The sequence below is a fragment of the Myotis yumanensis genome, unplaced genomic scaffold (assembly GCF_028538775.1).
Source record: "Myotis yumanensis isolate MYYU_CA2020_CCGP unplaced genomic scaffold, mMyoYum1.0.hap1 SCAF_9, whole genome shotgun sequence".
NCBI lineage: Eukaryota > Metazoa > Chordata > Mammalia > Chiroptera > Vespertilionidae > Myotis > Myotis yumanensis.
In genome coordinates this window covers 40,222,694-40,248,563 of record NW_027223760.1, presented here as the reverse complement: position 1 = coordinate 40,248,563, position 25,870 = coordinate 40,222,694, and the positions used below count along the sequence as shown (strand labels likewise).

General features: G+C 33.6%; 1 protein-coding gene across 3 annotated transcripts in view; it reads left to right on the top strand.

Annotated features, from left to right (window-relative positions):
• The window catches only part of PCLO (piccolo presynaptic cytomatrix protein), a 280,850-nt gene that overhangs the window by 201,897 nt on the left and 53,083 nt on the right, over positions 1–25,870 (top strand). For 2 of the 3 annotated variants that reach the window (XM_070424153.1, XM_070424152.1), the window contains exons 11-20: positions 3,679–3,787; positions 4,331–4,398; positions 5,524–5,738; positions 7,316–7,366; positions 10,847–10,971; positions 13,429–13,455; positions 18,141–18,234; positions 18,922–18,993; positions 20,893–21,073; positions 23,061–23,255. In XM_070424153.1, the coding sequence (XP_070280254.1) occupies positions 3,679–3,787; positions 4,331–4,398; positions 5,524–5,738; positions 7,316–7,366; positions 10,847–10,971; positions 13,429–13,455; positions 18,141–18,234; positions 18,922–18,993; positions 20,893–21,073; positions 23,061–23,255 (1,137 nt within the window). Of the gene's footprint in view, positions 1–3,678; positions 3,788–4,330; positions 4,399–5,523; positions 5,739–7,315; positions 7,367–10,846; positions 10,972–13,428; positions 13,456–18,140; positions 18,235–18,921; positions 18,994–20,892; positions 21,074–23,060; positions 23,256–25,870 lie in introns of those variants that run through there. The other variant, XM_070424154.1, reaches the window with a different exon arrangement.

Sequence of the window (25,870 nt, the reverse complement as noted above, 5' to 3'; positions counted from 1 at the left end):
ATTTTCTTTTCCAATTCCCTTTTTTTCACCATAAGTAGCTATTATAATTTATGTGATGTATTTATTTGTAAAATGTGTAATGTTAACTTGTGTCAGTATTATTTTATGTATATAAATGTCATTGCCCTATAGATCAGATCCTGTTTCACACTTGTCTTTACTTGGCAAATGATTTCAAGATGGTTTCACCTTTTGACCTCAACACCTATATGTCTGTTTCCTGCCAAAGCTGTGGAGTGTTTTCATTGTGAGCATTTTCTTCCTGTCATTGTCCATTTCTCCTGAAACTTGCACCTCCCACAAATAGATACTCAAGAAGATTTCCGGGTCATAGGGTATACATGAGCTTAGTTTAACAATGTTCTGCCACATTGCCCTCCAGAGTGGTTGCACTTACCTGCATCTCCATCAAAATAATTACATGTTTGTAAATTGTACATAAGCAGTTGTTTTATTTTTCATGTTGATATATTCTTTTCACATCTTAGAGTGGGGATGAAGCTGAAAAACCATCTAGCAAGTATAATTTCCCTTGAAGTAAAGTCCCATAATCCCACACATGGTATTTTCTGGCTTTTGATCTTTTTGAATGATGATAGTTAAGTAATAGTAACATGTCATTCTTGCTTTAATTTATACTTTCTAATCACTAATGACTATGGGCTTTTCTTCATATATTTATAACACTTTTTAATTTCCTGTAAATCATCTTTATTTTACTAATTGCTGAGATATTTCTGTTTTTTTCCCACTAGAATGAATGTATTTTATTACTTTATATGACAGCATAAAATATTAGCACATAACAGCATAAAAATGGTGATCATTACAAAGGTGATGAATTGTGTATCACCTGCCACATACAAGGAACTGAAAAATTATCTTTGAAATAAGTAAATAAAGGTCTTGATCTTTTGTGTGATGTATGAGTGGATGTACAATAACCTATAAAAGTTTGACTGTTAACTCAATAATTTTAATATATAGATGTTTTTGCAGTAATGGCAAATATTAAATATGGACAAAGAAATAACATACATGAAATTTTGTGTTATAAAGATAAGAATAGATTTGGCAGTTTGAGGAACATATAAAATTAAGTAATCCCATAAAATATGAAAACACATTTGAGAATCTTTTATATTGATTGATTTTTTAAATTTGAAAATTAACCTATTATTATACTTTTAGATTTTGATAACCTTTTAAATATAAGATTTTGAACACCAAGTCCTATCATCACTGTTGCACATTCAGCAAAATTTAGATTATGTTAGTTTTTCTAATAGAAACTATTAGAATAGGTACTTTCTAGGAATATAATTGAAGAATCATCTGAACACTCTCAAACTTGAACAATTGGCTAACATATATGTTGATAAATTTTAAATACTATAAAATGTAATTATTTGCTCATAATGCTAAGTAATAGGTTTAACCATTTATGTGTACACTATCTTCCAGGAATTATTTCTCAAAGTCAGAGTAAAAAGTTATCTGAAGTTTGAATATGCTTACATTCAAATCAATTAAATGGTAAAAGACTATTTTAGTGAACTATATTTCCATGTAGTATAATAATTTTCAACAAATTTTTGCATGCATTTTACAATAGAATTTTACAATTAACATTTTTCAAAATTACTGTATTTGATGTCACATGATTCTTAATTCTCAAACTGTTAAAACCATCTAATGAATTGATAAGGAGTTATTTGTAAATTCACTTGGTTATTGTAGTGTGGTTTTTGTAGGATTCGTAGGAAGTTGGAAAGGCAATGCAAAGGGGAAGTGTTAACTAAATGACTGTTCAAGCAGTCACGTTTCCTGTATTATCTGATACTCACCTTTGGAACCAAGAATAAGGATAAAAGACCTGGAAAAATCTTTTGAACTATAGTATTGCACCAACTCTTGTGGGAAACTGAGTGAATGGAAAAGTTTAGCAGAGCATATTATATAGTTCATGATCTCAGATAAATATCTAGGCCAGACCCTAGTTTTCTGTATATTTTTTCCAGCAATGTTATTAATGATTCTAAACAGTTTTTTATGACTAGAAGCATTTTTCATTTCACTGGATAATTATGTTTGGGAAATTTGCACTGTTATTTTTTGAGATGTGAAAAATAAACAGGTAAATCCAACAGAAGTAGCATCAAGATTATGTGGCTATTTCTTTTCATAGACTATGCTCTGCAGAAAAGTGACAATGCAATTTCTGGATTACAACACCATTAATTTGTTTCCATTCAAAATCATCTGTCATAAATAACTCTTACTCCTGACTAACAGAAAAAAGTGTGTTTTTCCTCTTTCAGTACTAAGTTTTTCTTTAGTGGTGTCACCACTGTCTTTTATGTTATTTTCTCATTTTATATGTACAACAGCCTGGGATTATTGAAATAAACATAAGGCCCATCTGAAGATAAAGTTTTCTTGGAGTAAGTTATGGAAAAGTCGTTTTTGTTTGTGTAATTGTGGACATTTTTATGGACTTCTTTTGCCACTTCACTAAAAGCTTTTCCCTTGCTTGCTACTGGTAATATGCTTTTCAATGTATATCAAAATCATTAAAATGTTGAAGACTCAATTGTGCCATGTTTAGCATTTCCCATTGAAATCAATGTTGAGCAATAGGTAATTTCACACAGGCATCTGTGAAGCACATTGAAAATGTAATTTGTTGACAAGTATTTATTTTTATTTAATTATAGCCTAGTATGACATACATACATTTTTCTTAGGTAAAGCTGGTAGCATCCATAAATATGTAGGCACTATAACTTTGGATAGTTTTATCTAATTTATATCCAGCTCACATAGCCACAGATTAGGAACATCTGATTTGTGCCAAATATTTGTCCCTAGATTATTTTGACAGCTCATAATAAATGGACCAAAGGATTAAATGTAAGATGTTGAAATATTATATAGTACTACTTTTTTATATGAAAATTACATTTTTAGGTAACTAAATTTACAGGACCCAGTGCAAAATGAAAATGTAGAGCTCTTTGTTCAAACATTATTAAGAATTTCAAAATGGCAATGGCAAAGCTTAATGAAACCAAGCATAGGACCTCCTGAGCACAAGGCCTTGTACTACTTACTGCACAGGCAATACACACACATGAAGTTGCTCTCTCTAGCATTTCTGCTGCTTCTACTCAGGAATATCTCGCAGGTAATGAAGAAGAGACACAACATGGAAATCGGTTTATCTGAGCCAAGTTGAAGGTATAGCAGTTCCTTAAGGGGAGCTTCACGGCAAAATCCTTCTGCCACTCCCATTCCACGATAGAATATGGAACTTGATACTTTTCTAGTTGCTTGTTCCCCATGAAATGATTATATTGGTGGTTGTACAAAATTGGTCTAAGCAATATACATTCAGTAATGTTTTCTTTATAGCAGTGTGAGCAAAATGCATGTGTTTGACAGCATTTAATAGATTTCCAAAAGCAACATTTTGCATGTTGTGTTAGATACATTTCATGTGTTCAGGTAAGTTGATGAAACCAAGGTACATGTGGTTCCAGAGAACTTTGAACTGATGTTCTCTGAAATAGTGTGCTGAGTTGGTTTGCAAATGCAGAGCAGTGTCTTCTATGCCCTATGGACCCGGACTAGAAATAGCACACAATTTTCACATTATACTTGAATTTGTCTTTTTAGGGATGCAAGTTTTGGAATGGAATGGAATTCCTTTAACTTCTAAAACATATGAAGAAGTGCAGAGTATCATTAGTCAGCAAAGTGGGGAAGCAGAAATATGTGTAAGACTGTGAGTTTTTCCCCATCTTTTTGTTTCCATTTTTTTGGCTATTCATGGCTCTTTTAATTTAAAATTGTTAAGGTGGAACCTTTGCCAGTCAGCAAGATTTTCTGTAATTAGAAAATAAAGAGAATACAAGTTTTATAGATTTCTTGTGTTCAGAATCAAAGTTTAAAGCACAGAAAGAATTCAGATAATTTTGTCTTTGACTAATGTCAATAGCTCTCCCCTTTCATCCTTTTATTGAAACACGCTTCATATAAATGAAAACTTAAATCCATTTAGATTTCATGGATGTGTATAGTATTTCAAAATAAACTTACATTTAATCCATAAAGATTTCACCTTAAATAACCATTTTTATCAGCTGACGTTTAACAGCATTGCCAATATATATTTGGTTAGAAGGGTGAGCATGCTTTGAAATTGCTTTATGTCATTAACCACTTCTCATTTACCTACTAAAAAAAAATATTCAGGGTAGTTGGGGAAAAGGGCCTTTTGTGTCAGGCTTCCTCAAATTCTTCCTTAACTTTTTGTTTTAATTTTTAGGGACCTCAATATGCTCTCAGATTCTGAAAATCCCCAGCACCTGGAACTTCATGAACCACCAAAATCTGGTAGGTGAAAGCAATCTGCTTTCAACTGTGAGTGAAAATGTAGACGTGGAAGTACAGCTGCTCCTCCACTTACAATGGGGTTTTGCCCCAATAAGCCCATCAAAAGTTGGAAATATCCTTAAGTCAGAAATGCATTCAATACACCTAACTTCTCAAACATCACAGCTTAGACCAGCCTACCTTAAATGTGCTCAGAACACTTAACATTAGCCTACAGTTAAGCAAAATTATCTAAAATAATGCCTATTTATTATAAGTTGTTGAGTAGCTCATGTAACTTGTTCTGTGTATCACTTTTGCACCATTGTAAAGTTGAAAATCGTTAAGTCAAACTATCATAAGTTGGGAACAATCTACAATTATTGAGGCAGATGTAGCTGTAGATAAAAATACAGACATAAACATAGATATAGACAAAAATAAAGCGATAGACTGATGGATGTTTAAATATTTATGTAATGGTAAAGAAAATCAAAAGAATTGTGGCTACATTTTTAGCATTCCAGGTAAACACACATTTGCATGTGAAACCCATTAAAGAAATGTATATGAAATTTTTGCTGTGTGATTTCACATTTTTACATTTAGATCAAATGTAAGATTAAAAATATCACTTATCCCTTTGTTTAACAATGATATATTGAGCACTTCCTATGCATTCTGAGTCTGGGTTATTACACTAAATAAAGAGACCAGGACCTCTTGAAACAATAATAAACCTGGAAATGTAAATATACTCTTTGAAATTTCCCCCTTAGAGAAAGTTATAGTTAGGATTTAAAGAAGGAAAAGTAGCTAGTCATACAAATTAAATTCCAGTGAATAAAATGGAATATTTTATCTTCGTACAATTTTCTATGTAAAACATTAAAAACATTTTCTGAAGGTGGAATAGGAAGCTCAATTTCCCTCTGTAACTCAGAATTCTTTTCTGTGATCCTTCTAGACTTCTTAGAAATAGATACATAAAGGTACAATTATTTATGTATTTTTTATTTATTTTTTAAAATGTAGGTGGTTGTATAAGTAACATTTTGACTTTGTAATCTAGAATTCAAATCAGTTCCATGGTGTTAAGTACCTGTGAAATCCAGGAACCTGTAAAGCCATTTTATTTTGTTGTAGTGGATAAAGCAAAGTCCCCAGGGGTTGATCCTAAGCAATTGGCTGCAGAGCTCCAGAAGGTTTCCCTACAGCAGTCACCGCTGGTTATGTCCTCTGTCGTGGAAAAAGGATCTCACGCTCATTCAGGCCCTACGTCAGCAGGATCCAGCTCTGTCCCAAGCCCCGGGCAACCAGGGTCCCCCTCGGTGAGCAAAAAGAAACACAGCAGCAGCAAGGTGAGAAGTGCGCCATGTGACCTTTGAGTTACTTTCTAGTTCCTCCTTATTTAGACTAGCAGATAGGAAATACAATATCATTTTCTAAGATGTTCTTATGTTTTCTCATTTCCTAATTATCTACTGGAGCAAAAAAAAACCCCAACAAACCAGTTTTCCATTTCTGCATTCTTATGCGTTCTCTGTCATACCCCGAACAACTAAAGATGACCCGTAAGTTTATTCTCTATGTTGAATCTAGTTAGGTTTGTGTGCTCTTGTCAAATAAGCTATGACTGTTTAAAAAAAAATAGGTTACCAATAATCACACTTTCCTTTTTCTTTTGTCTCACTTTTGACTTTTTATCTCAGTTATTACCCAACTTTCCTAATTGAAATGCAAGGGTATCTGGTTTTAGAAAGCTCGTGTCTTTAGTTGAGGTGTAGTTTCAGGAACTGTGTGGTCCTTCTTTTTCTAGATTTAGTTTTCTTTCCTTGAATTTTAATAGTAAAATAATTTTAAGTAAATATAATTGTTCACTAACTGACATTTTATCCTTTGTAACCAGAGCACAGTTTCGGTGTTAGTAAATGACTGTTCGTACAAACGAATAAAGGATACATGGCATAGAAAATTTAACACATAGTCCATAACTTTGCCAATGATTATATTAGATTGTTTTTTCTGTAACTATTCCACAGAACAAGACCTGGAATATTGCTCTCATTTCTAGGATAAAAATTTAAAGCAAAGGGTGTCAGAATAAGTATATACACCTAAATATTAAGGATCTTTCCTTTTCCAGTTAATTATTAAAACAAGGCCAATATATAACATGTAGGGAGACTAGGCCTTCTTTGTAGAGTGGTAAGCTGGCCTCCATTTTGGGAAATGTCTCCCTAAATTGATGCCACATTCCACATTGCCTGAAATTCTGTAAGATCTGGGGTCAGGTTTATCCTCTCTCATTTTCTACAAATATTTCAAGGAAATGTAACAAGTCAGCACTCAGTCATTTTTTCAGCAGTGTGAATCAGTTTACTAGATCACATTCCTGTTTTTAAGGCTCTACTAATATAAGGGACTTATTAAGGAAATGAGAACTTAAATAGAATGGGAAGGAATTATAATGGAGTGTGAGATCTTAGAAAGTGATTGCCTGGTACCTCAGTCTAGAAGGGAACAGGAATACCCAACAAAGGAGTATAAGCATGGATTTTCATGACTTCTGTCTCCTAGGCAGCTGGTGTATAAAAAAATTATTCCTCTATAGATCTTTAAATCCTATGAATATTTAAATAGAGTACATTGAACCAAAGCGTTCATTTCCTTAAGTAATTGAAAATACATTACTGCAGGTATAAAATTATAGCTTCAAAACAGGCTTAACAAAATGAAAAGCAGATTCATGTGGCTTTAAAATTAAACATGTATTGAGAAGTATAAGCAGACAGCATAATCTAAAGCAGACAAATGGGTGAAATATATTTTCCAGGCAGTGTGCTCTGGCCAAATAGAAATTAATTTCAGGAGGAAGTTGAAACAGTAAATTCTATGAAGGGTTTATCTATTATAATGTATGTTTTTAATATTGCAGCCTACTGATGCAGCAAAGGTTGTCTCTCATCCAATTACGGGGGAAATTCAGGTATGAACATTTTTTTTTAAATCATCATTTTGCAATCTTTTCTGATTATTTCTACCCCCTGGTCTGTTGAAGTTGTAAACACTGTTAGAACCTTTTCTGTTTTATAACATATAGATCTATAAAGGGAAAAACTACAACTGCAAAGAATAGTATTTTAATACAAATATATGTTTTATGAAATCTAATTATATCTATGGAATTAGATGCCTTGAAACATGCCTGAAACCTTAGTAGTATTAATACATTTTACGTCTCAGTTACTTTATATTTCTTGAATGTATTTCCAACATGACAGATTCTCCTAGACTTTAAAGTTTCTTCTTCAAGAGTTTCATGAGTTGAATGCTGTCCTCATTTCTTCCTCTGGTTAACAATTGTTAAAAAATTGCTGAACAATTCTTGTAGAGCTGTGTTTTTCTTACTGGGTGGGGGTGGGGGGAAGTGGTCAAGACTAAATGGAAATTGTTTAAGTCATTTTAGTGGATTTTGACCAGGAAAATAGGAAAAAAAAAAGTAGTGTTAATCACTCTTTTTAGTTCTATGTATGTGTGTTTCTGTATTAGTGTAATACATTGTAACATGTATTTCCTACTGTGAGTCATAGTAAAAGTGGTAGAAAATTGTGATTTAGATGATACCAAAATGTAATTTCGAGTAGATAAGAAATGTCCCATAGAAAAAATTGACACAATATAAAATAATAACTTTGAAGATGGTAAGTTCCCGATAAAGGAATGAGAACAGTGAGTCTTAGTGCAACTCCAACACGTTCTGGAGGAAATGTACATGAAAGACTTCACGAAGGATAACAGAGATTTGACCTGATTTGAGGATAAGCAGGGGAAGAGGGGAGTGTTTTCCTGGGAGAAGAGAAGGTACGAGGAAAGGCCCTGCTGCCAGAGAGGCATGAAATGAAGAGGTCGGCTTTACTGCCGTGAAAGGTTCCTATAGAGATAAGTTAAGACTAAATTTGAAAGAACCTTCAATGTGAGCTGAAGGAGAGGGAGCCACTAAATAATAAGGTGATCAGTAAACATTTCGGAGTAAGGAAAAGACTAATTAAAAGGTCATACAGCCCTGACCAGTTTGGCTCAGTGGCTAGAGCGTTGGCCTGCGGACTCAGGGGTCCCAGGTTCGATTCCAGTCAAGGGCATGTACCTTGGTTGCAGGCACATCACCAGTAGGAAATGTGCAGGAGGCAGCTGGTTGATGTTTCTCTCTCATCGATGTTTCTCTCTATCCCTCTCCCATCCTCTCTGTAAAAAATTAATAAAATATATACAAGGTCATACAGCAGTGGCCAACAGGAAATATTATAAAGGGGCTGACACACAAAGTAATAAATTAAGTGATTGTCTAGGCACTCACTGATTAAAACAAATGTGAAGTGTGACTGCGGAAATAGAGAAAAAAGCGCTGAAGGTGGACGGACACCTCTCTAAGAAGGACCCAGCAGGATGAAGCCTGATTACGTATGTTCTCTAAGTCTGGTGACTCACTGCTGTTTCCCACTCCTAGGCCAGGCGCTGATCCTTCATTTCAGACAGAAAAAAAAAGAAAAGAAAAAAAAAGCTAGCTTTTCTGATTCACAGTTTCTTTCTTTCTTTCTCCCATTTTTTAAAATTTATTTTTATTTTTTACAATGTTTTTTCTTTATTGGTTAAGGTATTACATATGTGTCCTTATTGCCCCATCCCCCCCCATCCCCCCACTCATGCCCTCATCGCCCCCCCCCCCCCCCCCCCGCTTTTTTCCCTTTAATACTTCTTGCTCCTGGACCAATATTTGTTGTGGTTTTTGTTGTTGTTTGCTCTTATGTTTTTCTTTTCCTTTCCCTTGAGCAGTAGTGTTTAATTCTATAGTAGAAATTTACACTAAAAACATTCCTTCATAACTCTTGGAATATTTTTCCCTTTCTTTTTTTAAATCCACTTATAACATTGGCTTCATCTTTTTTTTTTTCTTTTAGCAAAACCTTATTCTAAGTAACACCTTATGTAGACACCCAAACAATGACTGCCAGCGCTTGAGTAGCTCTGGTAAGGATTACAGGGGACAGGCATCTCCTTCTCTCCTGGAAGTAACCTGTGAGCAACTCTAAGAGTTCTCTAAGGCCCTGCAGAGTACACTTTGAAAAGCACTATTTAAAGAAGCCTGCAAGTTTTCATTTCAACAATAAATGGTTTTGGGGAAAAAAACACACAACAAGAAATAGTTTGGGTGCTTTATCAGTTAAAAATAAACTTTAAGGCTGGCAGAGAAAGGAGAAAATAGGAAAGAACTTCTTAAAAATGTGGAAGCTGTTCTAAATCTCAGTGAAATTAATTTCAGAGTAATTGTATATTTCAGTATCCGTTGTAGCACACAGTTACTGCAGTTCTAAACTTCCCAGTGTTCCTCTTCCTTCACAGTGTTTTGTTTCATGATGCTCAGACTCTGGGCTTTTCTTTTTTGGCACAAAACATGATAACCAAATCAAAATTATGCTAAAATTAACAATTATTTTAATTATGAAATTTTAGATAAATTTTGGCTCATCTGAATTATCTTATTTTCAAAATAACTATTACATATCTTTTTTGTATAATTATAAAATTTGTTAGTATTTTTATTTATGGATTTTCTTTTTTGAAATATAAATGTTTTGCTTCTTGTTAATTGGTAAGAACATCAAGCAGAGTTAAGTCTTATTCTAATACCAAAAGACCCTTTCAATTTTGAAGGAGTAAAATGGGTTATTTCACTTATTTTGAATTATGCAGGCTTCTCAAATATTTATTAGAAATATAAATCTTTTACTATACAGTGACAATTTTGCAACAGCTATTAAGCATCTATGAAGCAACGCCTCTTCTTTCCTCTTCAGCTTCTAAAATTGAAGAGCAAGATTTCATTATGTTAGCCTCTCACTCTACTAGAAAAACAGCAGAACAGAAAGAAAAACTTCAGGTTTAACATCACATAATGTAATATAGGAAGAGGTAAATTTTACACCTTCTGAAATATTCCTGCATTTCAGTAGAGATAGCTTTATGTTTAAATAAGGATTCCTCCCACTGCTAATTATTTGGTGAAATGCAAATTAATTTTCTAGTAAGTATATCAACTAGTTAATTTAATTTCAGAATTCCAATTATATATATGAACGTTCAACATGTAAAAGTAGATATTTGATATTTCATTTAAAAATGCAACTAGAATTCACTGTATGATTTTTCTTCTAAATGAATTTTAAATAGGCCAGGACTTTCACCTCAGAAAAAATGAATAGCACTTTTGCTAGTAATTCATGTGCCTGGGATCTCCCAATTAAATTAGACATTTACTGGTCTGTTCAGTTTCAAATAAAATGTAAATGAGGATTGATGCATCTTATGAGAACAAAAAGAAATACTCGTAAAATATTGACTGGTAATGCAATTATGTTTTTTAAAACAAAACAAAAATAACATTCACCAAATATGTTTCTGTCTCTTTAAGCTGCAAATCAACTATGATCTTGGCAATCTCATAATACACATTCTCCAAGCAAGAAACTTAGTCCCTCGAGACAACAATGGTTATTCTGATCCCTTTGTTAAAGTGTACCTTCTTCCAGGGCGAGGGTAAGTAAAGAAACAATTTCTTCTAAGTAATGCATCCCCTGGTTTAAAAAATAATGATATAATGTCTTCTAGTCTCTAATTTCAAAGAGTTTAATATCATTTCCTTAGTTTTACCCAGATGAAATATTTTTTAATAAGTAGCAGACGAGGTGGAATTAAAATGTATAATTAAGCCTTAAAGGGTTCTAGGAGAGCCATTGGTCATAATAAAGCCTTCCTCAGAGAGAGAGCACATCAGTGATTAGACTGGAAACCACTCTTGCTATGACCAGTCAGATTGTCTGTGAAATCATTAAAGGAAATTATTTGTGGGAGATTTAAAAATGACCTTACATTCCCACATTTATTTGTGAAACCAATGTTCAAGGACACATAACTTAGTACTTTATTTCATAGGACATGTGTGTGATCTAATATGTTAAATGTTCATTAAATGACTTGTTGATGCATCCTTATTCATATGCATATTTCAAATCAGTGTTTTTAAAATACTAATAAATTTTTAAAAAAGAGTCAGTTGAAATGTCTAGTTTGGTAAATAAATGAAAATTATCTCTGAATCTGTTGTGCGATATATAAACTGTTCATATAAAGCAAACTCTCTATGGAGATATTTAATTTTCACGTAATAAATGCAAATTGCTATGTTCTAATATATAAATCAATACTCAAGGATGGTTTCAAAACAGTGATTTGGACCCAGCAGATTGTTATACCTTATGTGAACAATTTGTATTAACCAAATTAGCATAATGGAAACATAAGTGATCAACAAAATTTTGGATTGGTAACTTGAAAATTCTGGTTTATTCTGAATTATTTTTGTTCATTTTGTTTATTTTTTAATTTAATTTGAGAAGTGACATTCAAATATTACTTTTTCATGGAAATTTTCTATTTCCTAGCCAGTCCTGTTTCATTTTGCCCACATATACACCCTCCATACAGATTATTTTAAAGTAGATGTCAACTATATAACTTTTTTCTGCAAATATTTCAGTATATGTTTCTAAAAGGTAACTCATTTCAATAATAATCATAATACCACATATAACCATAATCATTTTTAAAACGTATAAATAATGCCTTAATTTCCCCAATTGCCTCATGATATTTTCCTAGTTGGTTTGATGACCTAATTGATATTTATAGAACATTTTACACATCAATAACAGAATACATATTCTTTTCAAGTGCACATCGAACATTCACCAAGATAAACTATGTTCTGGGCTATAGAACAAATCAACAATTTAAAAGCATTGAAATCATACAAAAGCATATTTATGACTGTATTTGATTTGTTTGAACAGGATCCAAATTAGAGTTATGCCTTGCATCTGAATCTGCTATGTGTTAATTATATCACCACAGGCAGATCACCAATTCTTTGAGATTTAGTTTGCTTATTGATATTGAGAGAGCCAAGGTAGGCAGAGCCATAATTTTTCATTTGTCAGGGGAATCAAATTAGATAACATTCAAAAAATAATTTGAAAAATGCCAGGTGCTCTAACAAATTCAGTATACAGCCTTTAATTTTATCCTGCCTAATTTTATTTAGAAACATATTGCTGGTATAAATTAAATAGTTTTAATTTATTGACTTAATTTATAAGATCACCAACTAGCCACATAGTGCAAGAAAAGGGAGTTTTTATTTTATGTTAATTCATTTATATATTTATGTATTAGGTATAACTGTAATTTGACTAAATGTTTTAAACATGGGTATAACAACAAACTGATAACTTCATTCTGTTTTTGATTTGGGTCATTAGACCTTCAGTGTTATTTAATCACAATATAATGGGATAAGAGGAAATCACTGCCATGGGTATATCTCTATTTAACATTTGCTAATGAATTAAAATTAATTTAATTCTAAAATTAAAACACTGTCATTTAGTTTCTATCTTTAATAACATCCTGGAGTATCATCTTTCAAACAATATTAGAGTACCTTTCTTTTATTTATTACAGGACTATGTTTCAGTTAGACTATTACACACTTGAATAAGCAGAAAGGACAGGCAGGTAACATAAATATGTCAGTCCATTCTGGGGTAGCAGGGTAAGGTGGGAACTATAGTGAAATGAAGAGTGAGATTCCCACCTAAAACCATCCTCATGCAGTTTGTCAAACAAAGCATTCCTGCTTGGTGGGATTTGGCCCAAAGGCGGCTAATATGCTACTCCTATTCAATTCCTAGTCCTTTATTATATTACTCCTAATTATTACAGTGGCTGAGGCCACGGGGTTCTATTGCACTTGTGAGGTATTATTTTCACTTTAGTTAAAATATTATTTTCTGCCTCATGTCATTTGTAGGTTGTGGTATAGCTCCCTAATTATTATTCTCATGTTTTCTTCCTTACTTCTGTTCCTAACTTTTTTCTTTCTGTCTTTCCTACTTCCTGTTGTATCCTTCACTTCTGCTCTTGGAATCAATGCAGTCAAGTCATGGTTGTCCAGAATGCAAGGTAGAGTTGGCTCTCTTTCAGTGTTAAGCTATGCTGTACTGCCTAGAGTTTTTTATTTTATTTTTGCCTTTTCCTGTACATGCACCTACAGTTCAACTTGGGCTGTAATTTTTATTTTCTACATGTTGGTTTCTGTGAATTAGACAAATAGCAAATTGTCCCAACCAAAACATTACTAAATAGTTTTAGCAGATGTATGCAATAGAACATAGAAAACTAGAAAATATTTAAAACATTAAAGAGTATGAATAAGGAAATATCACTGTGAAATTAGGAGGCATATTGCAAGTTTTGTTTGTTTTTAATATATTTTTAATTTCAGAGAGGAAGGGAGAAGGAGAGAGAACTAGAAACATCAATGATGAGAGAGAATCATTGACCAGCTGCCTCCTGCATGCCCCGTACTGGGGATTGAGCCCACAACCCGGGCATGTGCTTTGACCAGGAATTGAACTGTGACCTCCTGGTTCATAGGTCAATACTCAACCACTGAGTTACATGGCAGTGCTTTGTAGCTCATCATTTTTATTCATAATGCTTACACTAAAATTTATGTAGCCTCCCATGTGATAATCATGCCTTAAGTTCACCTGGGTCTTCTGTTACAAATTTTAAAAATCTAGTCATTTTTAAAAGGAATTAACTGATCTAGATGTCTAGTACTAGATGTATAGCTCATCTTAAAGACAATAGTTGTCTGGTCTTTATCCTTCACTTAAACCTTGATATGGAAACATTTCCATGCCCCGATACCTTCTGCATGACAAAATGATTGCTGTGCAATATAGGATGCCATAACTGCCTCTTCTAGAGCATTAGCAACAACATATGAGCATCTTTTGTTTGCCAATAGTCAGAAACTGTTGCATCATTACATTGTCAGCTAAGGCTATCTCTCGAAACATAGCCAGAAGTTTCCATTGGCACATCTCATTGCATTATAAATTAAATGTGTTATTCAGTTAGGGAAGAGAATCTTGTACCATCTGTAGCAATAAGGTGATGAGAATTTTAATCCCACCAGAATATTAATGGTACAGGATTTGTTTTTGTCAGTGACATTAAAATTTGACATTTTTACTAATCCTGACAAGCTGTGCCCAAAAGAGGCTGTTTCTGATTTGTAAAGGCATAAATATTTAAGTATTTTAAAGAATAAGATTATTCACCAAGTCTTTCTACTGCCCAGAAACTTTTTTGTTTCCTTGCAGCTACATAATTGTGGCAAATAGTAAAATATGATACTGTGAAAGGTTGCTTTTTAGGACTGGCTCTGTCATCTCAGGATGCCATCCGGCTGTCAGGCTGACACGCAAAATTACTTATTTCAGAGAGTTAGTGTCATTTTAGAACAGACATTATCAGTCACTTTATTCAGAACCTTGCTGTCTTTTATCGAGAGAAACTGGGGGGACATTGTCAGAATGACAGTACCTGTCTATATTTACCTTAGAAGAAAACATGTTTTGTGAGTGTAAATAATGATTGAAATAGTCTAGGCTGTGTTGGATTACAATGTAGAAGATCTAGAAATCACTTTCTCATCCTATATTTCATCTGGAAGTCACTTTTATCATCATCTCTGAGAACTGGCCATGAGAGAAGGAATTATAATGGCAAGGTAATGACATTGTAAGTTAGGCTGAAGAGGCCAGTGAGTAAAGTCTTTAAAAAATTGCATTTGGATTTCAGCCCTGCCAAGTACAAGTTGTGAGGTTTCTCTAAAAACGATTCCTTTCTTGCTCAACGATAGGACTTACAACAGCCCCCTCGTGGGCCTTTTGTGAAACACCTGGAGCAATATCCCAAAAGTGACCATGGGTAGCACTTAATAAGCTCTCAATAAATGGCAGCTGTTGTTATTGCTAATAATATACACAATAAGCTTCATGTAGCCAATGGTCAGTTATCTCTGGGAGAACAAGATCAGAATGCTTAGGCTACTGAATTATTTCAAATTATTTTACGATACTATATAGAAAATCAGACATCTTTCTTTTCTTCAATTTCAATAATAAAATGAACTCCCGGCTGGTGTTGCTAAGTGGTTAGAGCATTGGCAGTGCACTGCGGGGTGATGGGTTGGATTCCTGGTCAAGGGTATGTATGTACCTGGGATGCAGTTTTGATCTGTCCTGGTTGGTGAGTGTGAGGGAGGCAATCAATAGATGTGTCCCCCTTAAACCTATGTTTCTCTCTCTCTCTCTCTCTCTCTCTCTCTCTCTACCTCTCTCTCTCTTTCTCTTTCTCTCTCCCCTCTACCTCCCCACCTGTCTCTCTAAAAAAAGCAATGGAAAAAAATATATATCCTAGGGTGAGGATTAAGAAATAATAATTAAAAAATGTAATACATTTGTCATTTCACTGGTCCAGGTTTTTGTCTTCTTTCATTTTCTCTTTCCACCCTCTGCTCAATATACTCATAAGCTCAGAAAGCCCAAATGTCAGCCAAGATGAGGTCAAAGAAAGACAAAGAAAGAGCCTGAAGAGCCCATGAACTCAGTACTTGTCCCTGTATAATTGAGAAACAGAAATAAGGCTATGTGAGAGATCTCATCCTGGTTTTCTTTCATTACACTTTTGGACAAAGTACGTAAGTTTTCCCATTAATGAGAGTTTTCTATAACTGAAGCTGATTTTAGCTATCATGATACCTGTAAACCTAGTTCCTGGCTGGACTTTCTCTAAACATGCTTGTTAGCATGATCCATTTCCTACACGTCCCATGTAGAGCAGACCCAGGTGTTTTATATATTTACAATTTGAAGGCCAAAAATTATTTCACTGCAATGATTTGTGAAAGAAAAAAAAGTACAAGAATGCTTTAGGGGGTGCATCCAATACATATTAGCACAGACTGCTCCAGGTACTGTGCTAGGTTCTGGGGTTAGACTTGACAGCACAGACACTGTCTTTGACCTCAGGAAGCACAGAGTAAAATAAAGGGATGGCCCATAAACACACTATTGCACAGAAAAATAGCTTATAAAATGGGAGGTACTCTGCACATCTTCCAAATTGAAAGAAGAGTAATTTTGGAAAAATTATATACATTTATTGAAAATATAGTTTTGCATTAAAGGAATATATATATATATTCAATAAAGAAAAACCAAATATTTTTTTAAATGATAAACTTAGATTTTAGTTAATTTTATAAAAGGTAAATACAAAGAAACCATCATAGTCCATTCTTCATTATCAGTAATTTAAAATTAAAAAGAGAAACTCAGAGAACTGTTTTCAGCTGGATTAAGGTAGAATGATTATGTTTTAAGTATCTTTTTCTGTCTATCTTAAAAGCATATCTTGTGACTGGCCAATAATAAAAAAAAAAACAAGAAAAAATTAAATTAGTTAAAACTTCACAGGAATGAAGGTTTAGTTTTTTTTTTTTATAAACACCATGTCCCATATTGATAAATTGACTTTTTTATTTTCACTCCTTATTAGAAAACTTCTCTGATTATTAGCTATAGTATAATATCATTATGAAATCTTCCCGTGAGGGAATTTAGTGTGTTTACTAAACATGGAAGAAAAAAGAAATTGAGCTCTACTATTTTCTCAACCTGAATTTTGCTCACATTTAATCCCCCTGTTTATCCGGCCATCTTCAACTTGTAGTTGTGTAATGTGCCAACACAGCCCATTGGGATCATGCTCAAGATGGTCAGGACATGATAATTATTTTAAAAAAACACTCAAGTGTTACTAAAGGAATAGTTTTGTCTGGCCATCTCTGCGTGTCAGGAAATGCAAGTGCAAAAAGACTGCAAAGGAATTCATTGGCATTTACATAGGACAGCCAGGGGTGATGGTGGGGGCTCAGAAATGAGGTGTGTTTTCCTCCATTAATCATAAAGGCCACAAATACATTGATTCTGGAGAGAATTGGAGAACCAACTCATTATTAAGATTAAGATACTCTATTAAAATGAACATCTAAATTTTTCCCCAAACAATTTTAGTTATTTGAGTGTATCTGGGAAAAAGTAAATATTTATAGTAATTATCTTTAATTCCACAACACTCTTAGTATATACCATTCAGAAATTCCCTAAGCAACTCTAAAATTTACCTAACTTTTTAATATTTTATATGTACATGCATGTATTTAAGTTATATTATCTATATGAAATATATATTTAAATAGGAAATATGTATATTTAAATTGGCTTTAAAAACTTTAAATTATTGATAAAGCAGACAAACTAGACCAGTGATGGCGAACCTTTTGAGCTCGGCGTGTCAGCATTTTAAAAAACCCTAACTTAACTCTAGTGCCGTGTCACATATAGAAATGTTTTGATATTTTCAACCATAGTAAAACAAAGATTTATATTTTTGATATTTATTTTATATATTTAAATGCCATTTAACAAAGAAAAATCAACTTAAAAAATGAGTTCGTGTGTCACCTCTGACACGCGTGTCATAGGTTCGCCATCACTGAACTAGACACTACTCTAGGGCAAATAAACCTAAATGCAACCAACATATTTTAACATATTCATTGTGCATTTAACTTAAAATAAGGTTTAAGACATGAGTATGATGAGATGATTGCATAGTGATTCAAAACAGAATATCATCTTAACATATCTGCATGCCCCTCAGGTTGACTATGAAGTCATCAGTTAAGATGAATAATCAAGGTAACTCTTTCTTTTCTTCCAATTCAGTGCTGAGTACAAGAGAAGGACTAAATATGTTCAGAAAAGTCTTAATCCTGAGTGGAATCAAACTGTAATTTATAAAAGTATCTCCATGGAACAGGTATGCAATGATGATGTTCTATGTGACAGATTTAGTATAATATGTGAATAGTAATGACAAAATTATTGAAACACTAGAATCTAAATTTCAGAGAGAAAGACTACATATAGAACATGAAGAAGATATCCATATGCAATAACTTACAAATGAGTTGTCTTCTGAGATGAGGTTTATTATTTGCCCTCGGGAAGATTTCTAAATTGACTATGAAGGCAAAGCTGGATATAAATTGTAATATGGGTTTTTGAATTTAAAATAAATTAAATTCACCTGCAGAAATAAGAAGCACTATTGTGCTTTTTGGCAATTAACTGAAAATAAAAAAAACTCTAATTCAAATACTTTGTCTAAATAACCTAGACAATTTTGAAACCTATATCCCATGTATTTAAAGCATATTTATAGATTTTAAATTCTACTTTTAAAGATGAGGGGTATATTAACAGGATATTAATAAAATTTACACAATAGTGAGGTCTCATGATATCATACTAGGTTGGAGTACAAAGTCATTGATATTTTACATAATATTTAGTATAAGCCCACATAATTTTAAATAATATTTCAGGTATTTTTATGTAAATGAAAAGATTTTTAAGGAAGTGAAAATAAATGAGTCTATAATATGAGTGTAATGAAAATTTATGATGAGAAATGATGTGAATGACATTTTGATTTGAATTGTAGCTCAAGAAGAAAACACTGGAGGTGACAGTCTGGGATTATGATAGATTTTCTTCTAATGACTTTCTTGGTGAGGTGAGCCTTTGCTTTGCTTTTCCTTATTTGCTTTTGTTATAAACTACCAATTAGTGCTTTATGCAAAGCATGTAATCTAAGTTTATAAGATAAATACTTCTGGATAAAGTCCTTTGGTAGATAGAATTTATTTTCTAGTTACTCGTAAAGATGGATAGCAACTCAAGAAATGGTTTTTACTTTGCCACCTGATGTATTTAATAATTAATTTGCAAGACGAAATTATTTTTTACTCATTTGCTTTATTGCACAAAATACACATAAAAGTCGAAGAATAACAATACAAATACCACCATGAATATTATTATTTAAACATTAAATATGAAAAAAAAACATTAAATATGGGTTTAAGAATTTTTGCAGTTCATTTTGTCCTTAGGATATATTCCACTAGGGATGGATGTAGAGTCATATTGCTGTGTTTCAAAATTTCATGGAATAATCTCTCTCTGTGTGGTTATTCTATCAACTGAGTACAGAGTTAGGCTCATTTATTTTAAATTGCCTTTGATTTTTAAGGGATTACTTTTTCCAAATTTTGTTTTGAATTTATTGGAGTGACATTGATTAATAAAATTATATGTCAATTGTTTTGATAAAAAGATATATGATCATGCTTTGAATTCAAATGATTATGTTAAAGATTTGAGATAAATTTATTATTATAAAATGACTAGAATTTTTAAAATGCATTTTCAATTTACTTAATTGCTATTCCTCACTGCATGTATGAATGATGTGACATTTTACATTCTTATTTCTTGCAAGTATCCAGAGAAAAATCTTTCAAAATATTTTAAGAAGCAAACTAGAAGAGAAAACAATAAAAGCAGTCTTATATAAATTCTTTAGGAATCTAACCTAAACATAAAATCTGGTAGCATAAGTCAGATCCTGTGATTTCTTAGAATCATATTTCAAAAATATATATTTTTTGTAGTGATCTTTGCTTAAAGCAGAAGTTATAAATTATTGTTTAAAAAATCATCTCCAAAAAGATATAAAATTATATGTATGTGTATATATATATATATATATATATATATATATATATATCCTCTTGATAGAGACAATAGAACACATTTGTGTAGTGTAGGTGGTATGAGGCCTGGTTTGATTCCTAGAGTCTCCACCTAGACCATTTGAACTTCATCTGCAGGCCCCATGCTGGTACAGCCACATAGACTAATCTTGATCTTAGACAGGATATATATAGTGTTACATCTGACTTAATGCCCTATGTTAAAAAAATGACTTACTGAAGTTCTTATAATTTATTATATTTACATGAACATAGAGAATATCTTCATTGTGCTGATGATATTCTTTTTTAATATCTCATCAAACCTAAGATGTCAGCAACTATAAATTCCATTATTATTGATGAACCACTAAGAAAGTAAAAATGCTGCCAATTCAACATGACACAGTGCTTTCTCATCATAAACTTAGTTATATCTCTATTTCAGATGTGAACTAAGTATGTTTTAAAATAGAGGGAATATGTTAGTAATTGCAAATTTTTCATTCTTTTTTAATTTTGTCCCTCTTGTACCTAAAATCAAGCTTCAAAAAATGCTAGCCACTTTGAAGACTAGAATGTGTCCATTTAACCAAGTTTTATTTCATGAAGCTATTCTTCTCTCTACCTTTTTATAACATCACCAAAAAATGTAATTAATAGTTAAAGATTTTATTCAGTTCAGTTTAACCAAACATTCATTAAATATCTAATATGTACAAGTTCTTATCCCAATACCATGGATGAAGAAAAATTAGGAAGACACCTCATTATCCTTGGGTTTGTGTCCTTGAATAAATTTCAGATCACAGAAAAAAGTAATGAATTTATTATAGCTTAATTTATAAATTATATTGACTTATTGTACTCCTTTTCAGGTGTTGATTGATTTATCTAGCACATCTCACCTCGATAACACTCCCAGGTGGTATCCGCTCAAAGAACAGACTGAAAGCATTGATCATGGCAAGTCCCACTCTGGTCAAAGCAGCCAGCAGTCCCCAAAGCCATCTGTCATCAAAAGCAGAAGCCATGGTATCTTCCCTGACCCGGCCAAGGGTAGGAGATGTTCCAAGTAGAAAAGCTTTTGTCTTTTTGTCCATTCAGTATCTTTTTGAATATGAGTGCCTGCATATTGAATATATTTTGAAGGCTGAATTATATTAGAATTATTTAACCTAGTATTATGCAAAGGATAAGGAGAAATGGGATATAGTCTCAGATGAGCCCATGATTAAGTTCATGATCTTCGCCTCTCTGACTCTCCAATTTTCAACCTTTAAAATGGAGAAGGTTGGGTTATATGAGCTATTGGTTCTTTTCCAACTTTCAAAATCCATGTTAATAGGATTTCATAAGATGAATTTGGGTATTTCATAAAGGAAATATAAAAATCCTCAAGAGTTCATTGACTAGACATAATCATCATTTATACATATTTCTTCTAATTGTTTAAATCCCTATTTTCATAAATATATTCTTAGCCATTACATATATGATTATACACAATTTTGCACCTTCCTTTTATATATCATTATATACGCTGACATTTACTTAAAACTTTCCTAAATATTGGACTTGAGCTATTTCTATGATTTAAAAAAAAATAACAGCTAATGAGCCTGGCTGGCGTGGCTCACTGGTTGAGCATAGACCTATGAACCAGGAGATCACAGTTCATTCCCAGTCAGGGCACAGGCCAGGATTGTGGGCTCCATCCCCTGTAGAGGGCGTGTGGGAGGCTGCCAATCAATGATTCTCTCTCATCATTGATGTTTCTTTCTATCCCTCTCCCTTCCTCTCTGAAATCAATAAAAATATATTTTTAAAACAACTAATATTGTTAGTATTTTAAATCCTCATCTAAGGACATGTTTCTATTGGTTTTAGAGAGAGAGGAAGGGAGGGAGAGAGAGAGAGAGAGAGAGAGAGAGAGAGAGAGAGAGAGAGAAACAGAGAAACAGGTTGCCTTCAGCACGAGGCTGGACCAGGGACTGAACCCAAAACCTGCCCTAACCAGGAATGAACCTGTCATCTTTTGAATTGAACCACAACAGCCAGTGCAACAACTAATAATATTTTTAAATATTAATGTCATGCATTGCATTTTGCAATAGGCACAGCATTCCCATTTGAATTAGCGTATCCTTAGGGAGGTTCATTACCAATTACTATATAACACAACATTAATCTTCCTCATAAACTGAGTTACTGCCTATATGAAATAACCATGTAGTATCTTACCTTGATATGCTGAAGTACTAAATACAAATTTTTATTTTGGATCAAAGTATTGCTTCCTTCTCTTCTTCTCTCGGAGAGTACATCAACTTGAAAGTAGTTCTTTGCCCATTAAAAAGGAATGAATTGTAAGGGCAAATGTTCTAGGAAATAGGAAACTGAGGCCATCCATGTCCAGTAGCCAACTAAATGGATGTGATAAACCACTGATACAATGAATGCTATAGATTATTTAGATGGATGAGTTTTATAGATTAATTATGGATTCCATTTAGACAGATCAACTCTGCCCTGATTAATGTTCTGGAAGATCATGAATGTAAAGACCCCTCTCTATGACTATGTGTGAGGTATATAAACATTCTCAAAAATCACCTGAGATGAGGATTCTACAATCTTCACTTTTAATATCTCCTAATGACTCACACGCCTTCATCCAAGAATTCACTACATTTTTACTCACAGGTCCTCCTTTTACAGTATTAGCCCATTGTCTCTCACCGGGTCCCTACTAGAATTAGCAGAGCTGCTTTGTGAAACTATAATTTATTCATTCACATAAGGTTAGTTAGAATGTATTCCTCTTCTCAAATTTCTGTTATTAAGATTGTCATCCATTTGCCTTTCCTCCCCAAATTGCTTCCCAAATATGTGATCATATTACTGTATGGTGATCCGTTTCATAAAAGAGCCAAAAAAGAAACAGATTAGCCTAAATCTCAAGACGGTTTCAAATAATGTGAGACAAGCTTGACAGGAGGAATGCTGGGGCAACTCTAACTCGTGTTTAATCTTTTGTAACCAGACATGCAGGTTCCCACCATTGAGAAATCCCATAGTAGTCCTGGTAGCTCGAAGTCCTCATCTGAAGGCCATCTCCGCTCTCACGGACCATCTCGCAGTCAAAGCAAAACCAGCGTCACTCAGACCCACCTGGAAGACGCAGGGGCTGCTATAGCCGCTGCTGAAGCCGCCGTGCAACAGCAACGCCTTCAACCAAGTAAAAGACGCAAATAAGTTCCTCAGCATGGCAGCTTAATGTTCATCTGTTGCCTTTCTTTCCTGCTGTCCTTCCCTGTTTGCTTTCTGTTTCTGGCACATCCTGCTCACTCTGTTCTCTGTCCCTTTGTCTGTGTAAGAACTATCAGTACATAATTATGCTCTTTCTTATTTAGAGTTTTTTAATTTACATAGACTGCAGTAAAACTGGCTGTTTCTCCTCTGTCTCCACCGTCCATCCAACCTGGCTCATAGTATTTGATAGCTGTGTCTGTGATGTTTGCAGGCAAACAACGTTGTGTGTCCTTTTGTTGTGCACTTAATTATCCTATAGAATACAGGAATTATAAGCACAGTGGCTGCCAATTTTCCAGGCATTACACCAAAAAAGCACACACACAGGCATTTAAAGGAGATTATACATGAGATTCTTGCATCTAAAAACACTCAAAAATTTGAGGCGGGAGAGTAATGTGACCAATAGTCAAGTTCTAGAACATAGGGGGAAAAGCCATTTCAAGCTTAAAAACTTTAATGGATAACGCATGTGAAATGCTGTAGTTTCCCATGTGGAAATCTTTATAGTCTTTTGGAAAAAGAAATCTCTGAAGAAAAGCACATGTCTTATATTCTCAAGAAAGTATATAATATTAATAATATGTGAATAAGCATATGTGATGAGGCAGAAACCTCATTAAGGAGCACAATCAGGTCCCTCCTGTTAGATCACACTTTGTATATGATAACAGAGAATTTATAGGTGGTTTTTTTCTAACCATTGGAAATCCTTTGAAAGTCAACGTAGCAATAGAAGTCTAACAGTTCACCCATTTTAACTGCCGTGTTTTCATTTAATTTGTGAAAACTTAGTCAATTGATATATGAAAACATATTAAGTACAGATATTTTTACAGATGCAGATGCACTGTTACTTCCAAGAGGCATTAGCCAGACAATGGCGAAAGATTAACGTTCCCCCCATCTCCCAAAGTCATAATGTCCAAAGAAACAGCCAGTTTTAACCCCCTTTAGTGCTGTGCATGTGGTGTCATTTTGGCATTTGAAAACACAACTTCTTTAAATAGAGCAAAAGATCACTTCTGTTTGCATGACTAACATCTAAGCTGGTTCCATCTGAGGATACATACTCTGGGTTTCCATTTCACCCACACTGCCCCAGCAGCACATAAAAGCGGTCAGTCTAATCATGCCAGGAAGCAGCACAGACACAGCATAGCAGGCGTCCTCCCCATTCAAAGAACTCAGTCTGATAATCTGCCTCCACCAGCCAATGGCAACCAAGACCAAAGCCAGCTAGCCCTCAGGAAGGTGATGTCTGATGGACCAGTCAAGCCAGAAGGAGGTGAGCAGAAAGGCACTATTCAAAGCACACAGCAAGAACATTCCCCAAACGTAAAGCCCTCGTCTTTTCATTTTTAGAGATTGTCTGATAAAATATGTTTATCCCTTTTTTAATGTGCTTTTGTGGGCATGGCATTTCAGGACTTCATCATCACCGTGTAAGTCCCAAGATCCGCCCCATAATATATTGACTACAGTGATTTGTATTTTTCTATGCACTGGGCATCTTTTGACTTTTGTTGGGAAATAGATTAACAGTATTCATATTGCAGAATGGAATGCATGCTACTAACCTAATCTGTTCAAGCATGACTATAAATATGTTGCATTGTGATAAAACTTTAAACTGCTCACAATTCGAGTTAGCGTACCAGTGGATATGTAGATCAGTTTTTGTTACATATCATTTCAAGTGTAACTTTTAAAAAATTCAGTGGATTTTGGAAATTCTTAGAGGAAAGTAAAGGGAAAAAAATGTTAATGCACTCATTCACCTTTACATGGTGAAACTTCTCTTTATCCTACAAACAGACACTTTCCACTCATGTTTCCGTAGTTGTTAAGTGTATCGTGTTGGGCATGTGAATATCCAAGTGCCTGTGTAATAAATAAAGTATCTTTATTTCATTCATAAACTACTGGGTTCTGAGCCATTGTTATATGATGCAGCTTAAAATGAGTGTGTCAGTTTTTGCTTTCTCATTTGATTCCTTGCAATAGAGTATTTATAGTCACTGCTCCATTGTTAGTGAGAGCTATAATAATAGTGATTTGGGGAACAGACCAAAGCTTCATGTCAAAAACATTATAAAATAGGTGGAAAATTATTTCCAAATAAAAGCATCAGAGCTTACATAATAAACATGTAAGTAAATAATGGAGTTGGGGGACCCCCAGGCAATGCTTCCACTCTTTCTTTCTCCCACATCTGATCTATTTCACAATCTTCTCAGGGTCCTGGATAGAGGAAAATAATTCTGTGAGCCCTTGCTGTAGAGATGCATCTAAACTTAATTCCATAGCTATGTTCAGAAAAGAAAGGAAGTTTATATCTGTCCCTAATTTGACCCAACATTTGTGAAATTTTCCCTGAGAAAGAGTGCCAGTGACAGGAATCAAATGAAAGTGATTATAAAATTATCTTCAAATTCAATTCAAAAACATATATAAAATATAGTGTTGTTTTTTTCTAAATAGAATAGCAGCGTTTGCCCCCTAAGTCTCTTCTAGCCCTAAAATACTTTATTTTATGAT